Raw genomic sequence first — 27991 nt, 5'->3', positions numbered from 1 at the left:
TAATTTAAAGAGGAATTTTTAATTCCTTTAAAATATTCTAATGCAACAAAAGCACAGTAAAACTTGAGCACACTGTTGCTTCTTCCATCATTTAAATGGTTAGTTCTTACATGTTAAGATATTAACATTACAGCAAATTCAACTCACACAGTACCACAGTTTTTTTTTATGGTAGTTTCAGCTTCAGACTGAGATGAACCTGAACACATTTAAGTTAAACTTCAAAGTGTATACAAAATATTAAAATTGGCAGCATTCAGCCTCAATAGTAAATGACATGGAAATGAGTTATTCCCAAGCTTACAATTAGCTGATAATTACTGAATGAATGAGAGCAATAGCTCACATCATGATGCTATGAGAGAGCAATTCTGAGAGTATTGGCAGTGATAATTGTGACCAATTAAATGTAAGGTCATGATATGGAACTCACACACTCACTTTCCTAAGTCAAGTACACTGGAAACTAATGAATATCGACAGCACTTAATCCAACAAAATAAATTTTCCTTAATTTTTAAGCAATAGCCATGAAATGAGAATCATAATAGGCTGTTTAAAAGGTATTATGGAAGAAAAGGCTCTTGGAGAAAGTCAAAATACATTAAAAATACATATCATTTTGAGTTAGGAACTTAAATCACTGAATGAGTGGAATATTTTGACTTCATCACCAAAAATGTTCCTGAAGTATAACATCTCCATTTTTTTCACATTTGGTGGCCATGCGTTGACTTTATTCCAAATCCAAAAATCTTCCCTTCTTTTTTTTTTAATTCCCTAAATTATAAATGTAGACAAAAAGGAACGAATGAATGCGTAACCAAATGTTTACCCAAGGAATGTTAGTCTAGGAGGAGACAATAACAAATAAGCAAAGTTTGAACTCGTTGGAAGTTCCTAACACTGATACATATTGCTTTGAAAAATTTGGATAACTGATTACACAAAGGCCATTTACCAAATAAATATAACATATTCTACAAGCTCACTTAATAGCCAGAAATTGAGTCTTCACTCTCCCTTCAAACTTTTACTATTATCTTGAGCATAAATCTTTAATCCTCAATAACATTATAATATTCAGAGTAGGTGGAAGAGAGTCGTCATAAATGTATACCTTTCAAGACCTAAAAATGATGGCTCTAAGCCTCATTTCATCACTCACTTGATTTCTGTTTAATCACCAAAATTAAAATCAACACTAAACAGCCCACCATTTTTCTCATTTCAATTTCCAAAAACATATCTATTAGATATCACCTGAGAATTCCAATAATTGGGAATCAAAAAACATATAATACACGTAGTATTTGTAAATTCAGACAACAATTTGATTAATTAGGCCTCTGCTCATTTTAAGAACATACTGAATAATTCAATAAATAAAAGCAAAATATAAAATGTATAAGATTTCTATAACCTTTATGATAGGTTTCATGTATGCATTGGTCACAAAATATGATTTTCAGATATTTCAATAAAATCCACCGTTGCTTTCACACAAAATAATATGGCATGCTCATCTTAAATGTGCATAAAACAAAAAAAATATTGCCTAAGCATTTAAAATGTACATTTGGTAATAAAAGCAAATATCAAAGCGACCTCCATTGGAAGCTTTAAAGAACACTTCCATAAGTTGCTTGAAATATCTCACTTCCTCTAAGATTGACACCGTGAATAACGCTGACCTTTCGAGAGTTTGATTTCCACACCATATTATTAGCACATCCAAACACAATGAGAGCTACATCACATAGCTAATGATTCAATTTTCCAACATTTTAAGATCACCCAGTAAATACATAAACATACTGAGATAAAGTTCATTTTCACAAGGCCTTCTGGAAATAACAATTCTGCTGCATATTTTAGTCCTCTACAAGGGCATGTAATTCTTGTCAAACAGTAAAATAATGAGAAGGGTAAAACCAATTCAGGAAAAAATGCTACAATTGTCTTAAAAAATATTAATATTAATTGAAATATAAAATCTAGCAACATATTAAAAGTTGAACAGAGTATTTAAACACAGATCAAGCACTATGAGCATTATGGAGTATTATGCAAGCAATTTCAATTCACCATCTCACACACACCTTTGCACTCTGATAATAAACTTCAAAAATGGTTGCACAGATGAGCATATCTTAAAGTGGGCCATTATGGCAAAAACCATTATCAGTACTTACAAAAATCATTTTTCAATGATTATAAGAAAATATTGCATAATTGATAACAATTATATTTTAAATGGCTGACTATTTGGCACAATAACATAGACCATTTCATGCGATTAATTACATTAACTAAAATACCTCTGCTTTGGTGTTAAATAATATTCACTGAGGAATATTTTGATAAATGCTCCACTCTGGCATGGCAAGATTCAACATCAACTATGTATTTATTAATCATAGAAACCTGAAGTAAAAGATTTGGTGAGAAAAGTTAACAGTTACTCTACAAGCACTTTCCATCCAGTTTCACCAAAACAAAGGGCAAAGAAGAGGCGAAAGTGTTCACTTTCACAGCTGGCACCTTCCACCCTCCAATCGTAAGTCACTGTCTTGTTATTGCTGTCAATATTAACCCTAATACGATCTTCTCGTATGCGCTCACAGGAGAAGGCCACTTTAGAGCCTTTGACTAATGGTGGAAGTCTTGTAGTTTTCTCTGCACCATCCACAAAAACACAACCTACATTAAGACAAAAGAAAGGCGATGTTAAAAAAATTACTCACGAACTACATACCCAAAATTGGTTGAAATTACAAATGATACGTTGCACAATTATGATAAAACCAAATTTATGCCGTTCCATAAAAACCCTGATAACTCCAGAAAAATTACAATTGAGGATCACAATTTTGAAAGAGTAAATGAATTGAATCAGGAGTCATTGACAAAAGAACGGAAAATAAATGAATTGTCTTTGAAAATAAAGTGTTCAGGAAAGTTTTTGGACCAAGGGAGAACTGGAGAGGAAAACACAACAGGGAAATCAGGGACCTTTTTGACTCGCCAGATGTATTAGCTGAAGCTAAGAGCCACATATTGCGATGGGCAGGGCACATAATACGAAGAGAGCAAGAGGCCCAAGTAGAACAAGTCTGAGCAGAAAACCCTGATGGAAGGCAACCTCCAGGAAGACCGAGAAAAAGATGGAAGGATGAGGTGCAGATTGATATGGGGAAAATGGGAGTCAGCGAGGCGAATGCAGAAGTCAGGAGTTAGAGGCAAACAGTTGGCGAGGCTAAATACCACTTAAGAGTATAAATGGCTATGGGAGTGAGTGACTGAGTATGCAGCAAAAAGTTTAACAATGGCATTGTAGAGTGCCATGTAAATTTAAAAAAGAATTTTTGTGCAGTTAAAAAAGTGTTTTTCAGAAGGGTAGATTTTACTGTATTGTAGGCCAAAGAATAATTTTGCATACATATTACAAATTTTATAGTTAAACTGTATATTACCAAGACCAAAAATAAAAATACATTTGTATACATGATATTTTCATCTATTTTTCCTAAAAAAAATAAGCTCAGTGTAATTAGTTAAATTCCAGGTAAGACTTTTTTCTAATTTTTACCAACAAGCTAAACTAAAAAATAATTCACCAAAAACTTATAAACTATGACCAAAAATGATATATATTTACCAAGTGTGTTCAAGAATAGAGCTCCAACTTGAAGAAGACTATCTCCATCAAATCTAGTATTCACAAGTCCTAAGCCCTCATCACTACACCCCACTCCAGCTTCTAATATCTGAAAGTAAATTCTTATGATAAGATTCTTCAATATAATAATTAATAACAGGTACGTATTAATATTAACAAAGAAAATGCAAAATTGAAATCAAATAACTTGTTTAATCTTAATGCACAAGGAAATGTGAGACCTTTTAAAAAAAACGTATTTTGGTACACTTTTCCTGATATGTAGAGGTAGGATGAGATACTCATAGGTTTTCAGCTGGGTGAGAGACCAAATAGTATAAGTCAACTTCTTTAATGATGAAAACAGATCAATTGATACATGAATATCTTGCTTAAAGGAATACATGATTTCCCTGATTTGTTCACAAAATGTTTTCACTAGGGATGGTCGGATCGGATACCTCGGATCAAAATATCAGCAGATATTGCCCTTCATCGGATACATCAGATCCAAAGTCTCGGAAGACATCGGACCTGGATCTGAAATTTTAAATAATAGCTTCAATGAATACAACGTGGGACATAAGGGTGGAAAGAGTTCCAATCCTCTCTTCGAATGCGCCGTCGCATGCAATTCTTGTCCAACTCATGAACAGTTTTGTTTGTAAGCTCTCGCAGATGTTGCATAGCAGAATTTCAGCTGTGGAAAATAGAAAAGCCAAAATACAACTGGCACATAGTGTGACCCTTCCCAAGAGGTTGAACAATAAGCGGGGGAATCTCAGCATCGTAGGATAATAACCACGTCAAAAGTAACTACGTCGCAGTTTATGAGCAGAAAAAATAAAATTATACCAAAATACATTTCTTACTTGGGCAAAGGCTGCATGGGGTGCAGGGATTGCCGTGCATTGCAGATTTTTAAAAGCAATAATAAAAATTGAGTGTTGAACTGGAACAAGGCCTCATAATATTAGACAGAACAGTACCAATCATAAAATTGATAATTGAGGTGTGGGTGCACAACAACATACCTCAATAATTCGAGCACACTGGGACCAGAGAACCTTGCCCTCTCACAAGAAAAAAGGAAATTATTACCGTATTTCTCCGAATATAGTCCCCCCCATAATTTTGAGGCTTCAGTTTCGGGAAAAGTTAAAAAAAATGTATTTGAATACAGTCCCCCGCTTTACAGGCATTTTTTGAAAAAAAAAAGGGGGGGGACTATATTCAGACATACACAGTATTTTAAATCTTTTAGTTTTGTGATATATCCTCTCATATAATAATCATCAGGCCTTAACTCTGACAACTTGACACCTTTCATAAAAAACATTCTTTCATACCAATCTCCTCTACTTCCACCCATCTCTTTTAATGGCCATGTTATTCAAATTGAAGTAATTGACACACTTCCATATTCATCACAAAAAACCATTCATATATAGTTAAACCACCTCACTACCCCTCCACACTTTTCCTTGACCTTACCAGGGTTTCTTCTGCATATCCAAACAAACGAAATTGTATACGCCGTCCTTTGATGTGTAGCATGTAGCATGAGTAGGTGGTATTGTAACTAAGAAGTGTGGAATATTGAAAGAATAATCATTTAATTGTCCAAATAATATGAAATATAAATGAATGGCTTTTAGTTCATTAGTCACCTAAATAGTCAATACGGTTTCTCTAATCACCATTCCCTGACAACCTTAACCTCCTATTCCCCAGCGTCCTCTCTTTCCCACTACATTTTACTTGTTGTTTGAACCTTGAAAATGCCAATAGAATGTGTGAAACTCTGGTTGGTATTTTAAATTGCATTTTATGGAAAAAATGTGCATTTATTTGGCATAAGATAGCAGTTCCACTAAGTTATGCTTGAATCCAATCAGAGAGTCAATCCCAGTAGTAGAGAAATGGGCTTAGCTCGACCCCTAAGGGTAGCAGCATACCGTATAAGCGTGTGTAAGAGGCGCATCCCTATTTTGAACATAGAAGCTATGAAGAAAAAAATTTTGCGGCATTTTTTTAATACTATTGCGTGGTGTTGCAGACGTATATTCGATAACTGTCGAAATTCCAGTACGCCTGGAAGTTCGACAGTTATTGAATTTTCCTTTTTCAATATTAATTGAAAAAGGAAATTTTGATAACTGCGGCGGTAATAGCGGCATAAGAGGGAGTAGAAAGAGTTCCGATCCTGTCTTCGCATACGCTGTTGCTCTACGATGCTTGTACTATTCAAGAAAAATTTTGTTTAAATGCCCTCGCAGGAGTATTGCAATAGAATTGCAGCCGTGGAAAATTTTAAGGCAATACGTGACAGTCTCATAGCATGAACCTTCCCAAGAGCTTGGACAACAATCGGGGCAATCTCAGCGCCGTAGGATAATAACCACCTCGTAGATTTAATGAAGCCACATTCAAACCTCCATCAGCCAATGCCTCTGCCATTTTTTTCCTTTCCGAGACCCCACAGGAAAATAGGAAAACATCAAGTTACAGGGGAACAATGGAAACGTGTTTCATCCCTACCCCGTCTCACCAACTGACCTGATCGATCTCTCAGTTTATGGAGGCCAAATGCTGGGTGAGTCATCTACTGAGCCCGAAGATATCTCGATAGCTTTCAATATTGTAAGACACGCACGAGGTTCAAAAAAAGAAAGAGATCTAACGCGACGCATATCTGACAGAATTTAAGTTTTTTAAGCTCTAATTGTTTGACACAAAGATTTATAGTTACAACAAGGCTACTGATATTCAAAATAGTCCAAACAGGACAATTTTGGAAGAAACAAGCGTAGCATAAGCACATTCAAACAAGACGAGACGGACTGGAAACTTTAGGCAACGCAAACTGCGTATATCACATTGCTGCGCCTTCGCCCCTTCGCTTTGAAGGCAACGACGTCACATGCAAGATTGGACGTGTTCTTCCCGTGCTGCTTCACTCATAGCCTCGTAGCTTGAAATACGGAGGGGAGGGAGCGCGCTCCTTCCCCTTCGTATTTCGTTGCTTGCTTCGAAGACGGAGGGATCGCGCTCCTTCCCCTCGACCTCTCCTTCCGCGCTCTTCACTTGTAAGTATTTCTGATTTCTTCCATCCACAATTTAGTCCAACAATGAACACACTCGTTCAAATTTTTTAAAGCGCAGGTTTTGATGCCAATATAATTTTCAGTTGCCATAATCCTCATATTAGCGTCTGAAGATGATTTTTGGAAAATCAGGTCCTCAGCGTAATGGAAATTACTTGGCAAGACAGATATTGGCTATTAACCAGGTATGTCCTTCAAAACTACGCATTTCTCTATGTTTGAAAAGTGATTACTATATGCAGTATAAATGCCGTGGGAAGCCCTTTCGTGGCAGTAAATTTAGCGCGCCCTCTGGAGCGAAAAACCCTGCGAGATCTTCCATGCTCACCTCTGGGGTACCGACGTGACGGCGCGATGCTTACAAGAAAAGCAAACAGGAGCATTTTAAAAATACGTCACTAAGGGAGAAACTCCCCTGCCTGCCGCTTGTTTTTGACCTAGGGTTTCAGATGACTGACTCACACTGGAAACCAAGGCCACTCAGTTCCCCTTTGACTTTCGACTGGTGAAGGGGAGGGGGGGGAAGATAAGAAATTTGTGTAAGAGGCGCACCCTCATTTACGGCTGCAATTTCTGGGAAAAAAGGTGCGCCTCTTACACGCGCTTATACGGTACTTAGGCTTATTGATTTCATAGCAGTCATGTTCCTTACCCTTTACAGCAGTGGTTCCCAACCGGTGTGCCGTGGCACTAAGGGGTGCCGTGAGATCTTTTGAGGGTGCCGCCAAAATTTCGGGGAAAAAATTGCACTAACGTCATTCTCTCTTGGCGGGCAGGGGGAGGGAGGGAGGGGACTACCGAGATAGCGGAGAGTCCTTCTCCACCCCACCCGTTCCTCAGTGAGGGTTGTGGATTGACGCATATAACACACGTACAGGACAGGGCGCACAGCGAGTCGCCAGTCGCCACTCGCCAGCATGCCTCAGTACTGATTGGTGAATCAAAGGAGGCAGAAGGTATTGTATTAAGCAGCACGTGCACGAGTGCACGTAAATTTGTGATCAAGTGCAATTCTTGTGATACGCTAAAACTGTGTTTGTCACTCTCTACTTAACTATGAGAAACTAATTTAAGCCTCTGTGATTTTTTCCTTTTTTTCAGAATATATCTTATCTGACAGCGTCGCAAAAGAAGGATGGATAAGTTCGTAGTGAGGAAGCGAAAAGTACAGGCGGATGAATCTCCAGACCAAATGGTGGCTTCCAGTATTGGTACTGCTTCGAAGTCAAACACTGAAGGTGTTCCTGCTCCATCTGAATCAAATTGCGAAAAGGGGAAACACGCATCTCTCTCGAATAAAAGGACATATATTGATGCCTATTTAGCATATGGTTTTACTTCAAACAATGATGAAGATAATCCGCATCCTGTGTGTTTAGTTTGTGGAGCTACACTCAGCAATGAGGCCATGGTACCAAGTAAGCTCAAGCGGCACCTCAATAGCAAACACCCTTTTGTGTCACAGAAGGACATGGCATATTTTTCTCGTATGTTAGAAGGGAAAAGTAAGGCGGCTACTAAAATGGTCAAGAAGGTAACAGTAGCTGACACTGCTCTTGAAGCTTCCTTCAGAGTAGCAGAGCTGATAGCAAAGAAAATGAAGCCTCATACAACTGGTGAAGAAATCATTGGCCCTGCATGCAACATAATTGTAGAAACAATACTTGGCAAAGAAGCTCAGGAACAGATTTCGAAAGTACCTCTTTCCAACAACACAATCAGCCGTAGGATATCTGAAATGTCAACAGATATTAATGAAGAAGTTGTGAAGCAGATAAAATCGAAAAGAAAATTCGCATTGCAGGTAGATGAGAGTACTGACATAGCTGGAAAATGCCAACTGCTTGGGTTTTGCAAATTCATTGACAAGGATATTGTGGAACAGTTTATGTTTTGCAAAGAGTTACAGACTACAACTACTGGAGAGGATATCTTTGCATCTGTAAATTCGTACCTCACTGAACATGGTCTTTCATGGAATTACTGTTGTGGCATATGTACTGATGGTGCACCGTCGATGATATGGAAGTACAAAGGCTTCATCACCAGGGCATTGAAAGAAAATCCATCTATAACTACAACTCACTGCTTCCTACACAGAGAGGCTTTAGTAGCCAAGACGTGTGGAGAAGAGTTAATTGAGGTTTTAAACCAGGCTGTCAAGATGGTTAATTTAATCAAATCCAGGCCACTGCAAAATAGAGTTTTTCAAAAGATGTGCCAAGAAATGGGTGCGAATCATATTTCACTGATTTTGCATACTGACATAAGGTGGTTATCAAGAGGTCGTGTACTGAACCGCGTTCTTGAACTCAAAGAAGAATTAAAAGAGTTTTTCCGAGAGGAGAGACATGATATATTCATAAAGCTGCTTGAAAATCATGCTTGGTGTTTGAAGCTGTCATATTAGGCAGACATTTTCATGAAGCTGAATGAACTAAATCTCTCAATGCAAGGAAGACTTGAGGGAATTGTAACATCAGTTAACAAGATGAAAGGTTTCCAGAGAAAGCTAAAATCATAGAAGTCGGCTGTTCAGAGAGACGATGTGTCAATCTTCCCTTCTCTTCAACAAGCAGGATATAACGGCTTTGGAACTGTAAAAAATCTGATTCTTAATCACTTGGAACAGCTGAGAGAAGCAGTTGATAAGTATTTTCCATCGCTGTCTACAGAAAAACTAGAATGGATTGTATCACCCTTCGAACTGGCTGACATGGCTGAAGAGCTGGACTTCACGGCAATAGAATGTGACGAATTTCTTGATATGTCTGCTGATTCAACACTGAAAGTCAAATTTGAGAAGAGTGACGTGACACTGGCAGCTTTTTGGCATGCAACATTGGGGGAATACCCTAATTTGGGTCAGAAAGCTATTTCTCTACTTTTGCCCTTCTCCACATCGTATCTGTGCGAGCAGGCATTTTCTGCCATGGCTACAATAAAATCGAAACAAAGAAATAGGCTTCTTTCACTGGAGGACGATATGCAGGTGGCATTGTCAACAATAAGACCTGATATCAAGAGTTTGTGTTCCAAGCATCAATCACAAGTTTCACACTGAGTATACATGCATGGTGCACTGTGGTCTATTTGTGTGTCTGTCTTGTATCATAGTGTAACACTGTAACTACTTGAATACATTGTGCAACTACAGAAAAACTTGTCACAATTACATATTTGTATCGTAATACTATTTTTTTTATTAAGGCAGAATCAGTGTAAACAGTATTCTCATATCATCTAGGACTAGGTATAAGGTGTTGTTGCATGCAAACTCTCGAAATGAAACAAATAAATAAATAATAATAAAAAAGCTACGGGGATTTTAAATATCTATTTCCTTATAAGGGTGCCGGGAACTTTTGAAAGGCTTTCCAGGGCTGCTTCAAATAAGAAAAGGTTGGGAACCACTGCTTTACAGCCATAGAAAACTCTTTTACTCAGGAAAACTAATTTTGGAAATAGCTGCTATTCATTCATTTGAAGATGAAAAACCTTACAAGACATAGCCAATAATTGGCAGAGAAGGGGTAAGGACCAATAAAATGTAAAAACATGCATAACGATCAGTTATTCCTAAATAAATAACAAGTGCATTCCATACCGTGAACTCAATTGAATGGCCAGAACCAAACTGCGCTGATCTAGAGAAGAGAATCGATGGATCCGATGTGATTTTCGTGGCTATTTTATTTTCATTGGTCACCAAATAATTAGGGTTTTTGTCTTCCCAGCCTGTAAATGAAAAGAAGGTTAGGTTAAAAAGTTAAAGGCATTGAAAATACCACTGCAAATGCACTCTCAAACATTTACCTGGCTTCATCAACATATCAACTGTTAACTTGCTTAGGTTATTGTAATTAATGTGCATTAATGAAGTACATTAAGTTCATACACTCAACATTAATGATAGCACCAGGCGTAATATAATCATGAGTGAATAAAGTAACATATTACCAATTTTTCTAGAGAATAATTTGTACCAGCAGGAAAACACACATTCCAAGAATTTGGGGGTGGGACATGAGCATGAAGTCTCAATGATTGAATGTAATTTTACCAAAAATTAGCAACAACACTAAAAGATACGATGGAACTGTTGAAATGCCTACGTGTTTTATTTCCATTTTGAGTTGATAACCCTTCATTCTAAACCATGCCTATGTTTGAAAGTTAACTTTTTAATTGCTAAGGCTTTTAAAACTGCATTCTAAACTCAGATACTGACTGCAGTGGTACGTGCATGCGAGTGTTTGGTACCTGATCAGGTGAGAAGATTGGATATTTACGGGGTATCCAGCCAAACAAAGCACAAAAATTCATTCATAATTCTAGGTTTTCCAGGGAAATTTTACAAAATTCCAGGTTAATCTCATGTGATCACTGTGATAAATAAGGATTTTAAAACATCCAAAACTTCTTCAGTACTTTAAAACAATATTGCGTTTTGATGCAGCTATAAAAATTCTACTAAGCTACTGCACTTAAAATTACGACCAACACATTTTAGGATAAAAAATAGGCAAAATTTTATGTGAATTGAATTCAAAATAAAATACAACAGACTTTAGATTATCCGGCTGCGGTACATCCGTGTTGCAGATTATCCGTGCATGATTTTCACTTTTGCTCAATTTTTTCCATGATCTTTATAAAAAAATAAAATGGACGCAAACGCAAAATCGCCGGAATTACGGCATTAATGTTGGGATACACAGGGTTTTATTATTTCCGTTAGACTTCCCTTCGCAAAACAGAAGCGATCGTGCACTAACTGCATTCACGGGAGCACCGTGTTCCTGTTTTCCAAGCCTCGCAGTGCACCACCACGCTTCGTGATCACGGATACACGTCCCATGGCAGTTGCCACCTGGGCAACTTGTGCGAGAGGTGACTACGTGGTGTGGTGCCCGATAGTGTAGTTTCCTACGTGAGCAGTGGTTTTGAAGCATTCGTGCGAACCACTTTTCTGTATCCATGATTACACAGCCACGGATGTGTGGTTTTCGAAACCAGGCTTACATGGAGCATTACAAATATGAGTACAACCATTTCATCACCGCAAAAAGATCGCAAACTGGCGAATAAAGCCCTTAATGAGTCCGAGAAGCATTCTAAAATAAGAGGAATAACTGCATAAATAATAATATATTGTTTGTTTTAAATGAATTACAAACATTACAAGACATTAAGTGAAAGTTTGGGTTATCCATGTTTTTCGATTATTTGTGCATCCATCCCCGCCATTAGCCCCGATAATCGGGAGTGTGCTGTATGTTGAAATTCCCGTTTGGAGCAAACACTCATGCATAATTCCAAGGACTAAAAATACATGCATGATTCCTTATTCTCCATGTTTTCCCAGTCACCATACACCCTGTATTCAGCAGTGATTTACTTTTAACAAATGCATTAATGTATGGATAGCGAAATACAGTAAAACTTCGATTATACATCAAGTCTCGTTTTTACGCAGCGGCACTCAAGTCCAGCCGGAAAGCATAGGGAATTGCAATGGTGAAACTTCGATTTTACATCTTTTCTTGATTTTACGTAGTTTTTCGATTTTGCGCAGCATAACCCCAGCCCCCAAGAGGTCGCTAATCTTGATTTTACGCAGTTGTCTTTCGGCTTGTTTTGAAAATCCGACTGGAGCAATATGAAGTTAGGTTATTATTTCGTCTCAATGAGTTGCAAAAATGAATACAGGAACGGTTGAAATGATGTCGCGCTGTTGAGCGTGAAACTAAAAACATCGCGAATGTAAATATTGCTTCCCCGTGAGCCCTCTCAGTAATATTTCACGCTCCATTACGAACGCGAATGTCGTTCTTAGTTCAAATTCGCCGTAGAAGGATATCGAAACCTAAAACACACGGCAATCGCCGGGTATGCGTAACTACTTTTGATCAAGACATGATCGCTGGAGATATTAACATTATCACCCTTCGTTTATTATTCGACTTATTGATCGACGCTGTTTATATCCAGAATTATGAGCTACGGAATATCTATCCCCAACGCAAGGCTTTCTAGAATTTTGCCAACGCTATGTTTTCCGTCGCCCCAGCGAAATATAACGGCGAAATGAGTCGTTAAAAATACTCCCGTGCCACAATTTTGGCTTCCAAGGTGATCCAAAAAAGATAGTCGTACTTCTAGTATGGACGTAAGTCGATGGTGATTCAACACGTTGGTAAAAGAGGAATGCATTGTCTCATTCCCAGGCTAACCCCACATCTGCGGGACAAATGGAGGCGAGGGAAAATTGCTTGCGCTGCGCGCTTATCAGATCCGACTCAACTTGTATCTCATTGTCAGAGGGTTTAAATTAACATGGTTGGAACTTGAATAGCTATTAGCTTAACTTCGCTAGGTGGCAAGCGTTTTAACAGAACGGGAGTTAATGCCCTCGGAGAATAACTCGCGTCGTCAATCGTCATGTAATCATTGAAGTCAAATTCAAGACGAGAGTGATAAGGCAGTCCCTTTAAACTCAGGAATGGCTTAGTACCATTAAATCGAAATACAAAAAGTGTCCGGTGTTGTTATCAGATATGGGGAAGCAAAATATTACGTGAAGCTGAGTCACACCAGTCAGACGGCTTGTGAGTCGAAGGTCCCGGCGCTGAATTCGCGGAAGAATGCCGACAGAGAAGCTATTCCCGGAAGAGTCAATCTACTAATGCTAAAATTTCTTGGGGAAATGCTTTTTTAATGCGTATAAATTATAAAGAAGGAAAATTTTTCAGACTATTAGTCATTTTTTATTCATCACGGGCGGCATGACGGCAGTTATGCGGTCATTTAAATAGCTCATTTAAAAAAAGTGATCTAAGCACCGGAAAAATCTGAATTTCCGAATATCCTGGGTCCTGTGTACTCCGTATTATCTATGGTATGCTATTTGGAGGCAACCAACAACTGGGATCATTAGCACCATGAAGTAATGGCTGGGGGGATAGGAACCCTATGTTGGCATAGGCCAGGTTGTAATGATAAGCTCAAAAGGGACCAGGACTTAACTTCCCATCTGATGGACAGAGTGGTGCACTGGAAGTGCCCTCCACATTAGACTCAAGTAGGGATAGGGCCAACTCTGATAAGTCTCTGCTACTGCCAGGACTTGAACCCAGGCCCACAGGGTGTAAAGCCTTTGTGATGTATTAGCAAAAGTTTGCTCCCTGTTAATGGGGTTAATTAGGATGACTATCCTCAGGTATCGTGCGAAAGTTGAGGGTGACTCCCGTAAAAGTTATCACCGCGGCTAGTCCCAGTAAACTTTGAACTAATCCTCAGGTATCTCATTTCTTCAATCTCCAATCTTTCTTTGTCTGCAGGTGGTTAAATGGATATCCTGAAAGCTCCTTTGAATGAGAATATTTTCAAAAATTAGCTTCTCTGCGACCATTTAGTATCACCATTCCGAAATTTCTCCTGGGTAACAGAAGTAATCTTAGAGCCAGAAATGGCATTTCAACCATTTTGTTCAACCTTGGGAAACACTGTTCAGGAATGCAACGTTGTTTCTCTTGAGGTAACACGTCATCTGTGGTGTTGCTTTTGAGTAAATAAGATTATTAGGCTTCATTTTCCGAGCAATAATGAGCAAGTGCTATCCTGAAAACTATACTCCTCCTCAATACCAACTCTTGATTTTACACACTTTGATTTTACGCAGTGCCCATATTTTGGTCCCTCCAACTGCGTAAAATCAAAGTTTTACTGTAGGCATAACAGGGTTTCCACTCAATCTAACTTATAAAATTCACGGTTTTTCCAGGTTTTCACGGTCTAAATGTCTTCGAATTCACGGTTTGTACATAAACCATTTAGGCAGAAATATTGATCACTTAACAATCATCGGCCGCACGTTAACTAAAAATTTAACAAACGCGACAGATGCCGTGAATGCAAACGCAGCAATCAGAGTGCTACCTCTCCAGACGTCACATATGGTTAGCAAAATTCTGCTCCTGCTATGGTTGTGAGTGGGAAAATAGAGAGAGGGACCAGGGTGGCAGGGAAGTTAAGAAGTGTCTGAATTTTCGCAAGTGTTAATGAACACTTTGGTTACCAGTCTTCCGGCTTTGGTATAGGCTTAAGTGCAATGTGCCATCATGGCACACGGACCAATAATTGCGCTTCCAATATACGCGTGCAGATAAATCCGTGGCCATGTCTGCGCGTGACTGATCTTGAAATATGATCGAAATGTCCATTTTTCTTTTAATCGGTCAATCGTAGTTCTACCATCGTAAAATCAAGATTTTTAAGGTTTTGTGACGAAATTCACGGCTTTTTACAGGTTTTTTCACGGTATATGAAATTCACGGCTTATTCACGGTTTTAAGGTTTTCAAGGTTGAGTGGGTACCCTGCATAAACATGTATCAAACCAATAAACATTGAGCAAAATGCACTCACAGAAATGGTCTTGATTTGTGGCAGCAACCCGAGGTAAACTCCAAGCACTCCACTCGGTATCACCTTCCACACGACAGCATACTCTGAATGTGTACTGCTCGCCTGGCTTCAGATCTCTCACCAAGTGCTCCGTCTCTGGCCCTCTGTACATGTCGTGGAAATTCCCCTCCAGGAAACGCGAGGTTGAAGGCAGACGAGTGGGCGTTCCCTTCCCTTTGCTCGTGCCCTCGCTCTCCTCCACATCACCCCCACCCTCAACGGCTGTGGCGATGCCACTTTCACTGAGATCTCCATGTGCACACTGCAAGCGGAAGGAGAGGACGTCCACGGTGCGCTCAAGGTCCACCTGCAGAAAGCAAAAGGTATTTGATTGCCAGCAGGGATCTTGAGACCTTCAAAACAATATGGAATACCAAACTTATCACCTCTAGCAAACTTTGCAACGCCTGCCTGAATGTTTAGGTTATTTCCAAACCTATCAACACTCAATCACAATTCTGATGATAAAATGGGCATTGCAGCAAAAAATTGATACTTTTCCAAGAGCTTTACTTCTGACACTGATGAACATGTACATCAAATAGTGGTCTCAAAATGTGGAAAATTATATCTTTGGAAAAAAAAGACACGAAGAACAAAATGCAGATAATTGGAGTGAAAGAGTACATAAAAGTGAAAATTTTCAGACATATGGTAATTGCCACAAGATGCATTCAAATCTATTGTAATTATTGATGGGCTTATTAAATTAGTAAATAAACAAATAGAAACCTGAATTGATTACATAACTATAGACCTATAGAATTGGTGATAAACTACCAAATCACTAGGCAGTAGGATACCGTGAAAAGCTATGATGTAAACTGTGTGTGGTAAAAACTGAGCACAGCACAAATTAACAGCAACACATTGGAATAAGCTAGGGATTTTGGAAAATGTTAGGGCCTTGGAAACACAAATATCTACAGAAATTTTCAAGTGAAGAATTGCAGCAAATGCATTTTAAGGAATTAAAAACATTTGTGATCAAGGAAGACTGACTCCAACCACAATTATCATGTAGATGATACAAAGTTGAATCACTAACGTGAGACATTAATAATCCTGGCATATGCAATAGAAAACCATGTATCTGATCTAGGAAAAAATAACTGACAAAGTTATGCTGGATCAAAACTAGAACGATAGTCATTGTGGTTATGACATTAAAGCAAAGAAAAGGCATAATAATACAAAATAAAAAAATATAATACAATTACAGCAGTACTTTATCAATAGTGACAAATAATTCCTTCAAAAAAATTTTTATACTCGTTATGTCTAATGAATTATTTTTCTTGAGTTTGAAGGAAAAAATTTCTTTACTTTGACACTGTATATCGATGGCTAAGTTCTAACAACACGTATCTGAAATTCGGCTGGTTTGAGACAGGTATCTTAAGCAAAATGTAATAACATTTAAAAACTAATACAGGCAAAAAACAACTCTTTGTTTGCTAATGAATGCTTCTTTTTTCTGTTTTATGAACTTTTGGTATTTAATTTCAGTGTACAAGTAAAAAAAATTAATCGCCTTTTTTGCTTTCCTGAAAAGTTGCTATTTTTGAGATTGTGTTGTTAGAACTTTTGCGTGTTGTTAGAACTTAGCCATTGATATACGTCTTATGCTCTAACGGGAGGGAGTGGGGGTAGAGGAGGGGAGGGACTCTAACCTGCCCATTGATGGGAATGTGAATAATTATGAGAAACTTATACAGTAGACTCTTGTTATTACCAAGTTTAAGGGACCGAAAAGCCGGAGGTTCATAATAACGAAGTTCGTATGAACGTTTCTTTTAGGAATCGTCGAAAAAAAAACCGTATATGATAAACGCGGTTAAATTACGCGGATATATATATATAAACAGGAAAATTCGTTTCAATTTCTCAACAGAAGAATGCGGCATGACGTGATCGAGGGTTGATATCTTTCCGAATACAGTAAGTTAGATAAATGAACTAGATACGTTCCAAGACCTTGTTCCTAAGTTGATAAACCTAGGGTCCGGCCGCCGAGAGTTGTCCTATGACAGGCAGAATGGCCTAGATCAGGGCAGCGTTGCCAGGTAAGAAAGGGAAACGTCTACAAAGAGCTCCGTGAAGGAAGGAGCCGGAAGGGACGATGAGTGTGAAGGACCCAGAGGAAGAATCATTTGTTTTGGTGATTCGAGGAGAGGGCATGTTTTGGTGGATCAGGCTTATGTCCGTGCTTTGAAAACATTGTATGAGTGGTGTTTGCGATGGTGTGAGGTGCGTTTGGGAGACAGCGATCGACTGTAAACCGTACTGGCACATGGTTACACGCTCCTCTTATTAAGCCGCCATCGGGCAACTCTCGCCGGCCGGACTGTATGCAAGGCATCGAGGAGTATGGTTATCCTGCAGAATGCAACACTGCATACAAATTGTGCTCTAACTCTGATTGAGATGAATTGATATAGCTGGGTGTTCAAAGCAGCCGGAGCCGAAAAAAATTGCTCTCCGCAGCAAGGAAGAACGTGCGAAACACTGAACAGTTCCTAACTTCACACCAGATTCAATGATACCTTGTTCAGATTATGCCTAGAGTGTGAGTTCCTCTACGCAGCTCCGTGTAGTAATGGCTAAATCAAAAGGTGCCAAATTCAAAATTTGAAATTTTTGCATGCTGGTATCTGTGAAAGTTCGTAAATCGAGTGTGCATAGGAAGAGGACTAACTGTGCATCAAATTTACGAGCTGTAATGAGTTGGTCACCATGATTCCCCAGGAATGAAGCTTATTATATGACGTTGCATTTATGGTGAAGAAATAACCATAATTGACGCTCTTGGTCACAGTACATGAGGAGAACTTAAACGTGGCATGATTATTAAAACTTTATGTAGTGAATATCCACCTAAATGCCATTGCTTATGCATGGGACTTCGTAATAAAGTTCATTTTGTAACCGCCTGGTCGGGACTGAGGTTCGTAATTTTGTAAAAACGAAAATTACCAATAACGTTTCTTTTCCTATAGCTTGGATAGGCCTTTTGCCGGGACCAACGATTTGCTTCCTAATAACGAGAACTTTGTAATAACGTCGTTCGTATTAACGAAAGTAACGTTGTTCGTATTAACGAAAGTGTACTGTACTAATCAAGAGAGCATTAAGTTTAGAACACTCAAGGATACTTAAGGATACAAGTTCTCAGTCTACAGTGGGCCACTCCAATCTAATTCATACAGGTCACCATATTCCATTTTTGTCAAAAACAATGCTTCACACCTGGGTCACACCACCCAAATTAGACCAGAAAATTGACAAAATCAACTCTTGAAGTAAAAGACTATGATGAAATTTGGTTAATCCTCTCCATTTGATTCCAAAACATAAACGAAGCCTTTTTGTGACATATGGAAGGGTTAACAAAATACCTATAACAATATGCCTTCAAAACTGAAACTCAAAAGACACCATCTTCGTATAAGATGTCACATTTCCTGAAATAAGGAAGACAGAAAAATATGCAATGCCTCATTAAAAAGGTGTTGAATTTGAAAGCTAATTAATGGAATGGATCTTTCACTAGACCTCCTTCTTCTTTCTTATCCAACCGCATTTTCCTCGAATACTCTCCACATTACATTCAGAAAAAGAGAGGCATCTCTACATTTGTGAACAAGAACATCCCTTTCATCCAGCTGGCATCCCTTTTATCCTGCTGTAGGAAAGTTAGTAAAGAAGAAAAGGTTACTAAAAAAAATTATGTAAATGTATTAGAATTCATAACTTTCATGTTACTAATTCACTGCCACATCCCATAAGTTGCATTGAATAGACTTCTTAAGTTATCTGCATCTATAAACTAGATGATTTATATTGTTTTCACCAATTTAATGACTGAGCTTCGTAACAAAAAAAAGTTTATTAGTTAAAACATCTCTGAATTTTAAAATAAAATGAAAAACCATTTAATTCAAGCTAACCCCAGGTAGAGTTGAGTCGTCTACAAACACGTCTAGCTACTGCACGTGTAAACAACTTTCCAAGCAATTGTTGACTAAAGGTAATGGCAATATTCCAGATGACAAATCGAGCAGATTAATTTCATTTTCTTGGAATTTTTGCAATTTAGTTTCATTGAAAGATGAGCTGTGTACCCGAATACGATTGGTAACCGCAAAAATCACACACAGTTGAGTGAGCTAGCAATTTTGGTGGCTAAGAACGAAGATGTGGATGACTTAAACTTTGTAATTCAGAATCAAATCGACGGTGCTCTGTATTCGCTCAAATCTATTGACCGAGTTACAAACAACAACCAAGTCACCAACTATCCATCTGAATTTTTAAACCTCTTGGTGCCAGGGTTACGACTGCACTATTTACAACTAAATCTGGCTCAGCGGTCATGATACTTCGAAATCTAAACCAACCAAAAGTATGTAATGGAATGCCTTTGGTGATTAAATAAAACTTATAATTAATGTTATTCACAGTACTATACTCAAAGGAAAATTCAAAGATGTGGGAGTTCTCATCCCGACGATTTCCATGACCCCAACCGATATGTGCTTTGAGTTTAAACAAATTCAATTTCCAATCCATGTTGCATTCGTGATGATGATTAACAAATCACAAGGTGAGTGTTTGAGGCCTGAATCTTGAAAACCTATGTTTTTCTCGTGGTCAATTGTAAGTGGTATGTTGACGAGTTGGTAAACCATCCGCTTTATTTGTTATTGCGCCTGATAAAAAAACAAAAACTGTTGTATATCAGAAGATGCTTGGCTCAAGAGAATAAACATGAATGTGTCGGGTAGACTGGGGCATAATAACTCAACTCACTTTTACAAACCGAGATATAACTGGCACGCCAAAAGCCATTACATGCTGATGCTGCTCCATAGGGGCTGTTCTCATGCTATTTTTAGCATCATTCAAACATCGGTATACCATTGTGTAAACTTGATCCAAGAACAGGGCAAGTTTACACAACCGACTTGGACCTAATAACATTTTTGCGCTGTTAAAAACACAAATATTCGAACAACTAAACACATAAAATTTAGACTTCATTAACTGCTTTATAAGACCACAATGTTCAAAATTTCATAAGTTATTACATAAAAATAAGAAAATTAATTGAAAAAAAGCCACGCATAAAATATCTAAATAAATAATAAATTTAAATAAATAAAATCTTTCTAACAAGCCATTGTAACACTTATTTTTTGTAGTTTTAATGATTTAAAAAATTCATTGTTAAGTCAAAAATTATTAAAATCAATACAGCTGCTCTTGATTTATAAATGGTGTAACTAAATTGTTCATATTAGTAAAATTAGACATTGCAATATTTCCACTGAGTTTTATTTCGTCGTTACAAACAACATTATCAAGAGTGAAAATATTGCAATGTGTAATCTTACTATTATTAAGAACTTCCACCATAACGTGCCCAACGTCATACAAGATAAACTGTTCATAGATTAAGTAATAGGCAATACAAAGTTTGCCGAGTCAGCTGGTAAATATAAATAGTTAATGAAGAACTCACCTCTTCCCAGTGAACTAGAAGAGCTCCTGGCTTTTCTTCTAGCTGTGTGAGCTGCACAGGTCCCATTCTAGAAACACGGCCAGCAGAAACCACCACTTTCAGCAAGTCAGGCAATACTTCTCCAACTCGCAGATCAAATGAAATTCGTGGAACTTCTTCTAGTTTAGGAACAGCAGGCAAACTAAATAAATTAATGATAATTTATATAGCATCAGAAATGAGAGACATTAGCTTGGAATGAAAAATCTCTAAGTATCATTAACGCTTAAATGAGTGACTCAAGAGGCTGACTTTATTACACACGCAAAATAAAACTTCAGCTCCATGTAAACAGAGGCAAATGTGCGTATGACATACTACCATGAACAATAATATGCTGACTTGAGTCTCTAATTTTGCCGACTTGAGGAAAAAAATAGAGAACACACACATGACTACAATTTTTTCACATACTTTCCCAAATTGGACGCTTGTTCACAGTAGGAAGAACAATCCACCACGGGAAGATCGCCAACTGCAGTCCCAAGAAGTGCTTTACCCTCTAAAATATATTCTTCAGTTTCTTCAAGCTTCTGACACACTATTTCACGACAGGCTATCAAAGGTGCTAATCCTTCTTTCTGGATACTTATCACTTCTGCTTTCAATGCAGCCCTCCGTCTTTCCAAGGAATCGACAAGTCTTGTTTTGATTTCACCGAAAGCTGCGTCTATATGCCCCAGGGTCATCGACGCACTGCAATCCACCTTACGTTTGAATGAACGAGGGCAATGGATTAAGCCTGAGGACTCGATACGTCCATAGCTATTCAAATGTAATGGACTACATTAGAAGGGATATAGATACAAGCAATAGATTGATGCTTGACTCAATTCTCAACAAAGTATGGGATAAGGCCAAAATAAAAAAGACAACAAACCTGCTGTTCAGCTTCATCAAGGGATTTTACTAGTTCTTCTAATTTTTTTGCATATTCTTTGGCTGTATTTATTGTGTCAACAATTGTGGTTTTACTCACTCTCTCCATCATAACATCACTTAATCAATTGAACATCTACCATTTAGTGGCTACAAAACTACTGAAAACCAACCAAATATGATGATGTAACATGCTCTACTAGTTATGCCTTGAAAAAAATAGTGTAAGCAAAAAAAGTACTACAGGGTAGCTTGAGCAACTTAACACACCCACAATAATTACATATCACAAGAGCGAGGATCGCCATACTTACACAATAGGTATCCTCAGCTGAACGGGATGAATGCTGTGGTACAATTAACACTACGAATTCACAAAGACTAACTTGCCAATTTAAACAACTTTATTAGCATTTTTGTAAATATAAACATTGTTCACAATAGGCGGCAAGAAAACACATACTGACAGAGTTCAGCTTTTCTCTCGTTTCCTCGCAGCTAACAAAAGATGGCAGTAAACGCAGGTATGACTGGCGCGCGCCGCTGCATAAAATGAATGACAATAACTTCTCATTGAATAAAATTATGTAAAATAATGACTAAATATAAATAAAAAATGGAAGCTTCCTTCAACCTCATGTGGATTTATATCTTGTCCTTATCTACTGCATATACGAGGAGTAAAATATAAACGGGCAACTCTCACACCTGATGCTTACCGAATCTTTCGGCCAAATCATACAAAAGTCTAGTAAAAATTAAAATATTCATATTTTTGGCCATTTGATATAGAATAAACCAATCGCCATAGTTGAATACACGTAATACACCCTTCACTCGACATTTGCTAAGACAACGGGTGCAAGACCTCAGCAGAGAAACACGTAAATGAAGACTGAAAAAGCAAGCTAATCTATAAAGTAGGGTAAATCCTGATAGAAACGATAGAATCATGAACCAGAACCATTGAATGACAAATATTCTGGAATTTACCACATTTAGGGTTAATACACACAGAGCATCAGTGTTCACTATCGTCCCAGTTGGACCGTAGCTGTGGTAGGTGCACTTCGCCAACTGAAAGAGAAAACAATCCATGTCAAGACATGAGGCGCATTTTACTACAATAACAAGTTATAAGGGGTATCGTAGTCCACCATCATGATCGCTCAGTACAAGAATTATCACTTGTGATTATCTATTTACCTTTGGAAACACACGCTCCATTATCTCTGACGCAGTATATTCAGCATTTCCCATTAAGGCAGTCCCGTAAGCCAAGAATTTTCCTCCAAGAAAAGTGTCAAGAACATAAAATTGGCCGACAACATTAATTAGGTTTAGAAGCTCACAGAGGGCATATCGGAAGGCGTAGCTGTCATGATAATGAAGATGGTGTTCCCAATACATAATCAAGGATTTGACGACGGGTTCGACCGTCCTCTGAGGGCTTTCATCGCCTTCGCCCATTTCGACAACTGGTTGCGACACTGACAACACCAAGCTCCTAATGCGACCACCTTCCCAAAGATTCCACAAGTAAAATGGTACGTAGAAGAGAACTGCCTGTAAAATAAAAAAATACTATCCATACTCGTTCACAAACGATCAGTAACGCAACCATTTGGACAAGTTAAGCTCAAACTGCACTCAATGCGGATGACTTACCTGTAGGATTAGAACAAAACCGACCCATTGATAGTATTTCTGATATTCCACTCTTTCAATGAATTGGAACGGCGAGGAAGAATTGTAAGGCACCGGCTTCACCCCAGGGTGGTGTGGAAGTCCAGGGTGCGTTTTTTGAGTTACTCCACTTCGGGACAGTTCCTCCGCAGACACCTTCTCCTTCACGGTGAACGTTGAAAATATCCAACAGTATGCATCAATCACTTCAACTTTTTTCCCATGCGTATCACATTTAATTGGGGTTCCAATATATTCTTTGGATGTCACCACCACAGCGAATGCTAGAAGGACCATCACTGTGGCCTTGTAATGCAGCCGAAACACCACATTATCAATGCATATGTCGTCCACTTTGAGAAGGGTAGTTATCCCTTTAAACAGCTCCTAAATTCCCGTAGAATTGAGGATGATGGAGAAAGAGGGTTAAAGAAAATATAATGTTGCATTGACTTGACATTCTAAGACCCCCACATTGCATTTAAAAATTATACATACAATTGACAAGGCAGGAATAACATATATCTTCTATTAAATATTTCACGACATGATAATAGCTCTTACCTTCGGGTCCATGTTGACGAACACAACAATTTATTCACCTCCATGCGCCTCGTTGAGGAGCAACGCGTGCTTCTGCAGGGCCACCGACAGCGTGCAACATGGTCAACAATGTAGCGCCCGGTTCCCAGGGAGGCGAGTGCTCAGGAAGTTGGAATTGCCAACTATACAATGTTCGCGGTTGGGTTTCTGACATGAGTCCATTTTTTTCTCTTAATTTTTTAATCGCATAGAACTGCCAATATCAGCTATATACCTACAACAGCTGAAGGAAGTATGGACACAGCTGAACCTTCGGATGCGTTTTTATTGTGACCCACTTCATTTCTTCATGGTTTGGAATAAGTTCGATAGCGAAAATGGTTTTAAGGCGTTTTAAGATACAGAATCAGACCAGTCGCATAAATAAAATAGAAATTTTTGTTTAAAAGCAGTCATTCGACAAATCACCGCATCAGTCCAGGTTGACCGTTCGGTGAAGATTCAGCACAATGGATTCCTCTGGTAACCCCTTGATTGATCGAAGCATAAGCCACGTAAAGGTGCGATTACACTGAGTAAAATTTTACATGAACAAGTTGCATGTAACATGTTTGACGAAAAAGTTACAAATACGTGATCCGTAAAAGTTACAATAATTGGCGAGTTCACGTTTGAAATTATAGTTTATGACTGAAAAAACATTTCGCAATTGAATGCATTGCACAAATTAATATTTATAGCACTCCATCAAATGTTGAACTTCGTATCGTATCTATTCGCGACCAAAAATCGCAGTTACAATATTTCCTTATTCTGTACCTAATGATAGCCCTTCAGTCGCACGGCTAACTTGAAAGGCGAGAACACTGTTTTCTTGGGGGTAGTGGCCATTGGCATGACTAGGGAATGTCTAAGGGAGGCCATATAAGGCTCAAGGTTCACTCCCTTTAGAACAACTTTACAAAAAAAATTCATGATAATACCGATATTTGGCTTAATTTAATTTTACCCCTTCCACTTCCATCTATTTTTCTGTGGTCCTTTTAAAATGGAATGGTAGGTAATGAAATGATATTTTGTGGCTTGAAATCAACGTAGAACAGCGAAATAAAAAATAATTATTAAACATCGATAACACTGCAGCTATCGCTACTCCTATAAAATCATTATATTCCTTCTATTGTATCATATTTCATGAAATATGAATTCGTTTAGTACATTTTTTGGGTGTTGTAATATTGTTAAACTTTCAAAATATTGATGATTGATTCCTATTCTATCGACTCCAGGGAAATAAATATTTTGAAAATAGACTATAAGCTTGGCCCTAAAGACCGCCACACACCTGAGTCAGGGGCGCAGCTAAGAATAGGGAAATTGCATACTTTTTATAAACAGTATGCTGATATACTACAGTAAATACTTAGTACCGCAATATACTTTTTTCCGCTTAAAATTCAGTTTATACACTAGAAAATGACTCCCAAAAGTCTCCCGAATTCCGCGGGCTAAAAAATACCGCCCCCTTTCTTTGGCTGTGACGTCATAGTTCAGTAGGAGTCCAAGATCCAAGCCCAAACTTTGTTTTGGTTTGGAAGAGCCACGTTGCGTTTAAAGGAGAACATGGGTGAAGTAAGGAAAAATTACAAGTGGTGCATTGTTCCTCTGTGCAATAACACCCCAGAAAAAATTTTCGTCTGCATTCCCACGGAGGAAATTAGAAGAAAAGCCTCGATGCATGCCGTCTGTCGGGATGAGCGTTACGGAAAAATGAGAGTATAATAAACGGAATGATAAACCCGTGTGCTATGTGAGCGAAGATAACTTTAATATAAATAATATTTCCATATTTCATCGACTGAATAACTTGAAACTGAGATTTTTCGATAATTCGGCCGCCGTAGAATAAAAACTCAACTTATCTCAAGAAAAATCGAGTTACTTGTTTCTCGATGGTTACGATGGACTCAAATTATTTATGGCACTTGTTCAATTTCAGTTACGGAAGGACATAGAAAATCCCATGATGTTTAAAATCAAGGGAGGAAATATGAAAATATAGAGCAACGTTGATCCTCATGCATTCGAGTGCCAGCCAAGAAGACAGCGTTTTCTTCTACTGTGGGCGTCAAAATGATGTGCCGCTGTACTTTGCAAATTTATATCCTGGCATCACTGCATGCTATAATAATGAACTATACGTCATTTTAAAGGAAATTTTATCCTAAATTCTTATTTATTTTATTACAAAAAAAATTGAAAAATGTAGACACGGCCAGTGCAATAAATAACTCCGCGCACCAAAAAATTAGCCGTTTTGTCAACTTCATGAACTTTGCAACTCAACCTAAGGAAAACTACTACGTCTACAGCATTCATCTTCCACATTAATTTACACTCATCAGTGCGGATTAATAAAATGGCTTTTGGGTATTTTTAGAACATATATTTTGTTATAAATTAATGAAAATATTTAAACAGTATCTTGTCCCATAGTTTACCCCGAAAGATAAAGGAAGTTGTAGATGGAAAAAGAATGGAATCCAGAGGTGGTCACAAAAAATGAATCGCAGTATTCTTTGATTTTATTCCACGCCGGCTTGCTTTTCAGAAAAAGTTGAGTCACAAGAGGAATATTCCTCGGCCCTTGATTTGGAAACTGTGGAGATAGAGGAAGACGTGTGGATCAGCAATTTCCATTTAGTTGGTTGTCAGGATAAACCAAGGATCCATTTAAAGGTTGTCAGGCCATCGTATAAAGATAGGACTGATGTGCACCACAGGGGAAATGGGGTGTTTGAGGGAAAGTCAAACCCAAAGTTGCCCAAAGAATGTGCAGTTCTATGTTGCTCTTTCCCCAGTTGTTGGAAGTTCGTCTATATTATCGCTACTAAATTGAAACATTAATAGTCTGGCTTCCTCAGAGCTTCCTGTCGCCCTCCAGGCAAGATATTTTTAAGTTGAAAGTATCATCGACAGCTTCGAGGTGGAAATAAGTTCACCATAAGACTATACCGGACTGCCAAAAGAATACACATTTCACATGAGTACACGCTTTCGCCAATATTATACGCTAGTCTCACTTTGTTATGAACTATAAAACATTTCAGATGCATATCAGCTACCTTTCCATTTCTCGGCATCGACTTTCCGCGCCGACGAAGTCTACAGTTTCACTAAAATACCCTGTTATCATGATGGAATCAGTAACAGGAAGCTTACTAGGATCAGCCTAAGAATAACCATATTCCTTCATATTTACGCAATCTATCGCTTTCAATGGAGGATAAATAGATCAAATAATAGCCCTGAAGTCACAATGAACAACTCCGATACGTCTGCACCTCAATAAATGAATCATAACCACGCCGTCGTATGTATTCAATTCAAGTATTATGGCCGTGCCGCCGTGCCTCCTCGTACTGAACTATGACGTCACTTTTCTACCAGCCAATCATCGGGCGTTTTCGCTTCTCTCTTGCATTTGAAAATTCTCGTGAACTTTGATGCATTAAATATCGCAAACCACGTCATAAAATAATAAAAAAACATTCACCGAGGTATGCAAACATATATTTTTATATAATTTTGGGGCTATTGATTATATCTGAAATATGTGCAAGTTCCCTATTAAGGCTAGGGGGGTTTTTAGGTGCAACTACTACTTTGAGGTGTGGGGGTATTGCATACCCACCAGGGTAAGTGGTAGTTGATGGGCCCTCCTCCAGAAAATTTTATGATTAATGGTTCAAAATGACTAGTTATACCGCTTTATGAGAGATATTTAATTAATCCTAAAACTATCATGTAGGTGATATTAATACATTTATTAAAATGGATTAAACTTAAAAATTTCTCTGAGCTCTGGGGGGGGGCTTTATCCCCTAAACCCCCCCCCTTCGCTGCGCCACTGACCTGAGTCATTGTGCAGTATAAATTATTAGGCTAAAAATTCATGTTTGAAACTATTGAAAGTTTATTATTGTATTAAAGTTGAGGATATATTACTCCAACAGATATTAAATCGCTATTTTTCATAAATGTGCTTTTTGGACCTCTTAAAAGTCTTTGATATTTTATATCA

General features: G+C 38.1%; 2 protein-coding genes across 6 annotated transcripts; both read right to left on the bottom strand.

Annotated features, from left to right (window-relative positions):
* On the bottom strand, positions 1–24053 carry LOC124170655 (cytokine receptor-like factor 3). Of its 5 annotated transcripts, none has more exons than XM_046549544.1 (11): positions 23929–24053; positions 23347–23751; positions 22885–23244; positions 21993–22755; positions 21680–21887; positions 21214–21506; positions 20761–20941; positions 15198–15543; positions 10376–10506; positions 3662–3770; positions 1–2703 (listed from the first exon to the last, which is right to left on the bottom strand). In XM_046549544.1, the coding sequence occupies exons 5-11, from the start codon at positions 21788–21790 to the stop codon at positions 2462–2464; spliced, it is 1413 nt and encodes a 470-aa protein (XP_046405500.1). In that variant the 5' UTR covers positions 21791–21887; positions 21993–22755; positions 22885–23244; positions 23347–23751; positions 23929–24053; the 3' UTR covers positions 1–2461. The 5 variants fall into 5 exon arrangements, with proteins under 5 accessions (XP_046405500.1, XP_046405491.1, XP_046405483.1 ...); XM_046549535.1 differs by having other exon boundaries at positions 21680–21839; XM_046549527.1 differs by having other exon boundaries at positions 21680–21836; positions 23929–24052.
* On the bottom strand, positions 22700–23940 carry LOC124165031 (innexin inx2-like). The gene is made up of 4 exons (XM_046542301.1): positions 23929–23940; positions 23347–23526; positions 23031–23244; positions 22700–22755 (listed from the first exon to the last, which is right to left on the bottom strand). The coding sequence occupies exons 1-4, from the start codon at positions 23938–23940 to the stop codon at positions 22700–22702; spliced, it is 462 nt and encodes a 153-aa protein (XP_046398257.1).
* Positions 24054–27991: the final 3938 nt, after the last annotated feature.

The sequence above is a fragment of the Ischnura elegans genome, chromosome 1, assembly GCF_921293095.1.
Source record: "Ischnura elegans chromosome 1, ioIscEleg1.1, whole genome shotgun sequence".
NCBI classification, from domain to species: domain Eukaryota; kingdom Metazoa; phylum Arthropoda; class Insecta; order Odonata; family Coenagrionidae; genus Ischnura; species Ischnura elegans.
Note: the sequence above shows the minus strand (reverse complement) of the source record. Positions and strands in the feature narration are given on the sequence as shown.